The sequence below is a fragment of the Drosophila hydei genome, unplaced genomic scaffold (assembly GCF_003285905.1).
Source record: "Drosophila hydei strain 15085-1641.00,03,60 unplaced genomic scaffold, DhydRS2 tig00000149-arrow-pilon, whole genome shotgun sequence".
NCBI classification, from domain to species: Eukaryota; Metazoa; Arthropoda; class Insecta; order Diptera; family Drosophilidae; genus Drosophila; species Drosophila hydei.
Window position 1 is genome coordinate 151,760 of NW_022045678.1, and position 8,634 is coordinate 160,393.

General features: G+C 37.4%; 2 protein-coding genes across 2 annotated transcripts in view; one reads left to right on the top strand and one right to left on the bottom strand.

The window, feature by feature from the left end:
* The window catches only part of LOC111593171 (AF4/FMR2 family member 4), a 106,640-nt gene extending 105,203 nt beyond the window's left edge, over positions 1 to 1,437 (bottom strand). Inside the window, exon 1 of the mRNA XM_030223217.1 lies at positions 1,033 to 1,437. Within this exon, the coding sequence (XP_030079077.1) occupies positions 1,033 to 1,067 (35 nt within the window). The 5' untranslated portion in view covers positions 1,068 to 1,437. The remainder of the gene's footprint in view (positions 1 to 1,032) is intronic.
* Positions 1,438 to 6,829: 5,392 nt separating this feature from the next.
* Positions 6,830 to 8,216, top strand: LOC111593158 (dnaJ homolog subfamily C member 28). Its single transcript, XM_023305761.2, has 2 exons — positions 6,830 to 7,086; positions 7,144 to 8,216. The coding sequence occupies exons 1-2, from the start codon at positions 6,991 to 6,993 to the stop codon at positions 8,122 to 8,124; spliced, it is 1,077 nt and encodes a 358-aa protein (XP_023161529.2). The 5' UTR covers positions 6,830 to 6,990; the 3' UTR covers positions 8,125 to 8,216.
* The last annotated feature ends 418 nt before the right edge of the window (positions 8,217 to 8,634 follow it).

Sequence of the window (8,634 nt, forward strand, 5' to 3'; positions counted from 1 at the left end):
TTATCTAAGTGTAAGCTGTGTATATGTATTTAAGCATGAAAAAAAGCTTAAGAAAAAACTTTTAGATTTTTCTACTTTGGTCAAGGTGGGCACTAAATGGAAGGCGCTGCTAAGGGGCACAGACGGCAGACAAGAAAAACCGCAAACTTGGCAGCACTCGCTCTCTCCCTCTCGCTCCCTCTCTCTGTCTCTCTTCTTCATCTCTCTCTCTCTTCCTAGCTATTATCTTGCATAGTGCGGCGGCTGTTGCTTGCGCTCTGTTTATTGCCTGGCGCTAAAAGCAACTGGGGACCATTTTTGGTACTATCCCTCTTCCCCTTTTGCTCTTCCCTTTCTCCGCCTCAGTCTCTTATATTGTCTGTGCATTTCAAGTCGTAATGTGGGCGTACAATTTTCAATTATACATTTTAGTGGTCGCCGCAGCTCATTGACAGTAGAAAAATATAACAAAAAAAATATAGAAGCAAAGTATGTTTATACATATATACACATGTATAAGTGTGCGTGTATGTGTATATAAAAAGGGTTGCCACAGAAATGAGAAAAGTTTTTAGTTGTGGAACTTGCGACGAGAATATGTCTGTGAATTTCCGCAGCTAGTGTGTGTGTATAATATGGCATTGGGGCACCAGCAGCTTGGCTTCACATTCATATTGAATGAGCAACGATATGGCAATGCATAATATAACTATATATATATATATAATATATATATATAATATATATATAATATATATATATATATATATATATATACATATATATATATATATATATATATATATATATAATTTTTTTTAAATGCATTTTTTTAAATTAAAAAGAAAATTCTTAAGAAATATTTTATATAACATATATATTAAAATTAGCAGAACTAATTTGGTAATTAGTTGTCCTATTAACTCAAGAAATATATTTCCAATAGGAAATCGACTTGCTCATATTCTTATTGAAATTCAGAATGTAAAGTAAATATCTCCAATTGGACGATTGGAAAGTAATTTAAAATTAATTAGTCTTTCTTTTACTTACCGTGGTTTAGTTAATTTTTTCATATGTATATCCATGTCCCGTTACTGTCGATGTCAATATTCTTGTTGTTGTTGGTGGTGGTGGTGGTGTTGGTGTTGGTGTCGTTCCCCATTCACATTCGAATGACTCTACATGAGTGCCTCAATTTTGGTTGGGGGTTTTTTCTTTGGGAATTGGTGGGGGACTAATCCAATGTTAATGCAAGTGGCAACAGCAACTCCTGAGAATTTTGAGAGCCGTTGCTCTCGTTAGCTTGTCGCTGTTGTTGTTTTGTTGCTGTTGCTTCTGCTGCTGCTTCTTCTTCTTCTCTAGTTGTTTTTTGGGCTTTTGGGCACCGCATGAGTTGTTGTTGTTGTTCCTGGCAGGTTGCTGGCGTTGTTTTTGTTGGTGTTTTTCTTTAGTTAACATTTAACAATTAAGTTTAATAATTTTTTATTTTATTTAATATTTTTTTTGTTTTTTTTTGTTTGTTATCCGTAATATTGCTCGATTTGCTGTGTTGATTGAGGTTATGGTTGTATGTTTTACATTGTTGTTATTGGGTATTTCCGTTTGTTGTTGTTGTTGTTTAAGCACTTGGGGCGCATATAAAAAATGTGTTTTGTTTTTTTCTTATTTTAAGTTTAGAATTTGCACTGCTTTTAAATGTTTTCTGTTTCGTCTCTTTTTGATAAATTTTGGTTTTGTTTTTTGTTTAAAGTAAATTTGCTAAAGTAATTGCATGGATTTTTTTAAATTTTGTTTTGTTTTGTTTTTGTTGTAAGCAAGCTGATAATTTATTCTTAATTTTGTTTAATTACTAATTGTTTTCGTTGTTATAAGAAATATATGTATGCAAGTATGTATATATATATTTATAAGTAATATATATATATATACGATTTAATATGTTAATATTTAAAGATTTGATTGCATCGTTCGAATTAACGCACTTTATATAAACTAATTAAGATGATTTTCGTTTTACTTCTTTCTCTTCATGATCATCTTCTATATAATGCATGCATATTGTATGTATATAACGGTATATAATGTGTATATATAACTATTGGAAGGCGTACTTGTATAGGCTTTATGAATTTTTCTGCTCATAAATGTTATGCGTTTGTTGTTTGTTATTTTGTTAAAGCTAATGGCTACAAATTTTCATTTTTTTTTTGTTTTTGTTTAATTTTTTATTCAACTTTTCAACTTATGTTGGTATTTAATATAATAATTCATTTATTTATTTATTTATTGCTTTTTGTTGAGGCGCTTTTAGTTTTTGTTTACTTTTTTTTTTGTTTTAGGGCTGTAAATTGAAATTGATTATTTAAAGTTTTCATAGTTTTCAAAGTTACAAAGTGTGACCAAATGCCTAAAAGTTCGTCAAACCCAATTGTAAAAACAACAACAACTATCTAAATACCCAAGGACAATAAACGCTCTTACATTCGATCTCAACGCTCTTTTGCTCTCTCTAACTCTCTCAACAGCTGTTAAGCATATTAATATACGCCACAGTGTTGCCAACTATAATTGTCAACCTCTGCAACCAAAACAACAACATCACATCACGTCACATCACACACACTCATATATATATACACGAGGATGTTATTTTTCCGCTAACATTGCTTTATGCTAGCTGTTCAGCTGTTGATCGCAATTGCATTTGCATGACGCAGAGTTGCCAACCACATTGTACGCAAGACTTGGGGTGTGTTGCCAACGTTTTTGTTACAGCAGCTGCGACTTTGTATGAGTGCGCGGCTCGCGCTGATGGAAAAAAGCAGGTGTTAAATAAAAATCAAGAAAAATATACGTACGCACACAGAGTACATAATACGAACAATAATATGGCAGATGAGCCACAAGACAAATAACATAATTTTTAGCTATATATGTGCAGTTGGGCATGCATTTATACATATATATCGACAGATGTGTGCTTAGCTCCATGTGTGTGTATGAGTACAGAGAATTGTCTATGCTCAGTTGTTTTTGTAGTATTTCATTCATTATGTTACGACCAGTTGTTGTTGTAGGCATAGGCAGCCCAAAGGGCAACGCACGCATAACCGTTTTTTTTTGGCGTTTGCTTTTGTGCTTGTCAGTGCTTAAAAACAACAACATCACGAATGTCTTGGCGGCAGTTCCGTTACGCGCGAGCAAGAGAGCTCGCGATTGAGCGCCAAGTGCCGTTTGAAAAATTTACAACAAAAAATCAGCTTTGAAGTCAATGCGCATTTCACTTTTTCTGTACCGTTTTTTTCATCTTGTTGTCTTTGCGAAAGCGAAATTTTTATTTTATGCTGTTGTGGCTGCTGCGATGTTTGCTATTGATTTCATTAATTGTTGTTTTTGTTGTTTCTATTGCTTTAATTAATTTGCATAACATTTGCAGGCGCCACAGATCGAAAGAGTCGGCGAGAGCGAGAGAAGTAATAATAAAAATAATTCGCATTTATATTTATGTATATGTATGCATGCATGTGTGTGTGTGTTGAAATGTGTGCGTGTGTTGGTCAACAGGGGCGGCAGGCGACGGTAACGCGGCGTTGCTCTACTTGCGACAACGACGACAGCGACGACGACGCTACGAAGAAGGTAATTGTAACGCGTTGTTTTTTTTTTTTTTTTTTTTTTGTTATTGCTCTTGTCATAAATAATTAATAAACACAACTTACGTATTATATTTGCTTTTGCTTTTGCATTTGCATTTGATTTTGCTTTTATTTGCTAATTGCTATTTGCTTTGCATTAACTTTTCACTTATTGCACTTGTTTTACAATTGCTACACACACTTATTTGTAATAATTTTCTTTATATATTTTTTTATTATTTATTTAGCATGGCGATTGGTTTGACGGTCGCGTGTAGAAGGAAAAAATTTCACGATTTTCGCTATTCGCTTTTACATCTTATCCGGCGCGACGACGTACTGTTACTGTTAATAAAAAACTGCTTACACTGGCGCCAACTGCTAACCGGGTCTGTTAGATTTTGTTGCCAGAGAGAAAATGTTTACTCAAATTGTACATGTTAGGCAACTGTTAGTTAACAGGTGGCGCTCGCGCTCTGTTAAATTTGCTCTAAGTAATGGACAGAATCGAACGAGAAAACTGCGAGAGTGCAATCTACCGAAAATGTTAACATATGCTGTTAACTGTTAACAATGATCATACAGTAAAGTTGGTTTCTCATTTATTGTATCAACCTAATTAATTAAAGAAAAAAATGCTTTGAAATCTTTTTAAGAACAACATATGTTTGCTTCATTTACAACCGCGCATTCTTTTTTATGCGCTCTTTCATTTGGCTGTTACAGTTAAATTGTGAATGAATGTTTGAGAGTAGACTAACGACACAAGAGAAAGAGAGGCCGCCTGACGTTTTCGCCTGTTGTTTGTTGTTACTTTTGCTAGCTATTGAGTGCGTGCGTGCATTTGTGTGTGTATGTTTGAGTGTACAAATGTGTGCGCGTATCTGTGTTTGTTGTTGCTAGTTAGCGTTAGTGTTGCCAATGCATTGGAATTTGAAACCGTGCGAAAATCAACAACAAATGTTTCGCCCTGTTATGCATTTTGTTTGTTTATTATTGCTGTCACTTTTCTTCATTTGTTTGTTGTTTTATGATAAATTTCTGGCTTTAACAAATGCTAATAAACAAACAAAAGATACTTTTCTCTAAGGTATCTCCTATTAGCACCTTAAACAATTTATTCAACATGCAAACTTTTTAAAACATGCATAAAGTTATACATTTTCAAATTTAACCAGATTTCGCGTAAATTGGAAACTTTAAATAGTTGTCAGAGACTACTTGGAAAATGGTTTTATTTTTGAGACACCCATCGATATTCACAGATAAAATAGAATAAAATAAACTTCAAAACTTAATTCATTTTCAAGCAATATTAATTAATATCGATTTACGATAAATATGAATTTCTATTGTTTTAGCTCATCGATCTTTTCTGCAATGATATTTTTAGATCTAAACTTTTTAAACATGTGGAAGTCGACCTAATGATATTCTCTTCTCTCGTATCAGCATTTAGTTATTATTGGCATGTCCGTTTCAAACAATTAAAATCTTATCGGAATACGAGTTGCCTGTAGTTGTGTGTGTGTGTGTGTTTGTGAGTATAGCACATCTAATCAAATCAAAAATAATGCAAAAAAGATGAAGCTAATAAAAATACATTGAGGAAGAACTGTTCAATGTGTTGCTTACGTGCTTAAAATATGTGCTTTAGGCTTTTAGACGTAAAAAGTAAATTATACAAAAACAAATCAAACTCATACGCACACACGTACACTGACAACATTGTCATTGTGGAGAGGAAGAGCGCACAACGGAGAGTTAGCAAATAACAGCGAGAGCGGCTTGTCTGACATTTGACGTTTGTTTGTGTGTTTTGCGCATTCACAATAAGCGCGCGAATCGCGCATAGCAAATTAAAATTAAAAAAGCCAACTACAAAAATGACACTTAAAAACAAAGCGCAATGAAATTAAGAGAGCGCTTGCCTAAGTTGAGCGAAATTGAGAGCGAGAGTAGCAGTAAAAGAGAGAGTGCTAACTAGAGAGAGGGAGAGAGAATGTGTGTGTTGTTGGGGGGTAGGGGGCTCAGAACGACTGTTGACGAACTTTTGACTTGGTCAGGCTTTTGTTTATAATTATTTACATGACATTACTCACCTTTTGTTGAACTGCAACGCATAAAAGATTGTGCGAATTAAAAAAATGTTTAAACATTATTTAACACAAATACTAATGAACACACACATACACTCACAGACTGTGACGAGACGACGACGACACGCACACATACAACGACGCGACATGCTGCTATTCTTTTTTGTTGTTTCTCTTTTCTCAATGCAGTGTTGTATAGCAGCAAAGTTTTTGTTGTTGTTGTGATTGGCGCGACTGTTGCCTTTTCCACATTTAATTAGTGTACGTTTTTATTACATTTTAATCAACAAATAAATCGTACGTAAACTGCAGTCAGTCACTCACACACGCTCGCATTCACACACGCACGTACTCACACACATACACTCACACACACACACACGCACACATGAGTGGGGCACGCACACACAGCAACTAGTAAATTCTGCGACACTTACGAAAAAATATTTTTTATGTGTGTGTTGCCTATATTAAACAATTTATATTGCTTATTGCACTGCACATTGTTTGCACATATTTGGCCAGTTGAGGCACTTGGCTGGCAATTATTGTTTAGTTGTAAATGTAATGCGTTTTGTATTAAATCGAATTAATATAAATTTTTGTTGCGTGTTTTGCTGTTGTGTGCAACGAGTTTTTTTTTGGTACTGTGTGACCGAAGCGTGCCATAAATTCAACAGCTGTTTTCTGTGCCAAAATCTGGCCACACAACATCTGTTAAAAATCCATAACGCGGTCTCACTCATGATGATATGTATTTACGTGAATGGTAAAGAGAACAGTACCATTTTGAGTAAAGCTGAATTTTAATTGATGTTATGTGCGCTCTTCATGTTAACATTGTGTGACGAACAGGCCAGAAGGGGTAAACATAACGTATTGAAAAGCAACAGATGATAGGCGCCAAGGGCAGTCTGCTCATCCATAACATTGCAAGTGTTTATAAACATATATGCATATGTGTGTTGATAATTTCAATAATATAGGAGTAAAAAATGGTATACCGTAAAATATCATTTATGCGATATAATTTTAATGTATTTATGTGTACATTTGCTCACCTGGACTAACAGCTGCAATTACAGAAATAGAACGCTGTTAAAACTCTGTTATCATTATTTTGTTTTGGTTCTGTTTTTGTTTTGGTCGCTTGCCACTTATTGAATAACAAATAGTTGCTAAATACGTGCTTATTAAATGTAAACTAAGCTAGCAAATCACTCTGTCACTGGCTACAAATGCTAGCAACATATTGAAATTATTATAATACGAAAATGTTGCCGACTGTAAACATTTTGAGTAATTTGATGAGTCCCCTAAACGCCAGCTGCAGACGCGCCGTGCACCTGAAGAAACGTGAGCTGTACCAGGTGAGTGGTAGTACCATTGCAAAAGAATCGTAACATGGCATGTGCTCGTCCATTTAGCAATGCTTTCGCATACTCGGCGTACATGAGTCAGCCGACCAGGAGACAGTGCGTCGCGCCTATTTGGATTTGGTGAAGCGCGTGCATCCCGATGCCGACAGCGACGAGGCGAGCAACGAACGCTTCCAGCAGGTGGACGAAGCATTCAAAGCGCTGCAAGAGAAGTTCGCCAAAAGTCGCCGCAATATCAGCGACAACGAGGACGAGGAACTGGAATTCGACATAAGGCACACGGCGCCGCAGCATCGTCAGTATCTCTCCAATGAAGGCATAGGCGTGGGCACGCCCTTCCAGCGACAAAAGCAATACCAACAGGTGCGTGCGATGAAGGCGCAGGAGCGTGTGCTGGAGCATCGCGTCGAGAAGGCGGCAGCCGGGGAGCATGCGCTAATGCGCAAAGGCGGCAGCTACTACGGCAAACATGCGATCAAAACGAAGTATGGCATCGACCGTGTTGTCGAGGATCTCATCCAGGAGGCCATGTCCAAGGGCGACTTCAACAATCTAAATGGTGCCGGCAAGCCGCTGTCGCTGGCCCAGTCGCAGAATCCCTATCTGGACTTCACCACGCACAAGCTGAACAAGATAATGCTGGACAATGGCTTCACGCCGGAATGGATAACGCTTAGCCGCGACATACGCGAAGCTGTGGCCAAGCTGAAGCAACTGTTGCGCACCGAGCGCTGCTACTACGGCGAATGGCCGCTCGCCACCGTCGAGGAGCAGGCGGCCTGGCATAAATTCGCCCAACTGCATGCGGACGAAGTGCTCCAACTAAATAAAACAATTGATAAATACAATTTAATTGTGCCCATACTGGAGAACCAATACTTTCGCCTCACTCTGGACAGGCTGGCCGAGAGCGTCTTCCAGGAGCCAGAACTAAAGCGCAACATGCCGAGACCACACCAGGTGAAAGCCAAGACAAAGCTCGCCAGCGAGCGCGGCTTCATGGTGAATCTCTTCTCCATGTTTCTATGAGGATACTAGGAGCTTAGCTTAGGGAAACCAAATCGTGATATGTAAATAAATGCAGAGCCAAAGCAGACGCTGAATAGAACTAGAATTGTTATAAAGGCCAATTTTTGCTCTTATTTGAAATAATCTAGTTGGGATCGGAGGGGGCTCTTTGCATAAATAGTTGACTCTCTGTGGAGAAATGAAGAGTTTGCTTCGCTTTCAGATAAACTTAATTAGTTTTGACGATGTCTTGGCACTGCAGGAGCTCTGAACGCACCTGTTTCCAAAAGGAAGAGTTTCTTATACCCGGAACCCATTGGAAATGGCAACTTTGGGTATATTTTGTGAATATGTATGAAATAGGCAGAAGGGGGCGTGGTATATATATTCAGTATTTAAGTATTTATACATATGTTCAGGGTGGTGAGCTGAGTTGATCTAGCGTTGTCCGTCCGTCCGTTCTCTCGACCGCCTGTCCGTCTGTCTGTTCGTTTGTCCGTCCGTTCTTCCCCCTTCCGTCTGTTCCTTCGT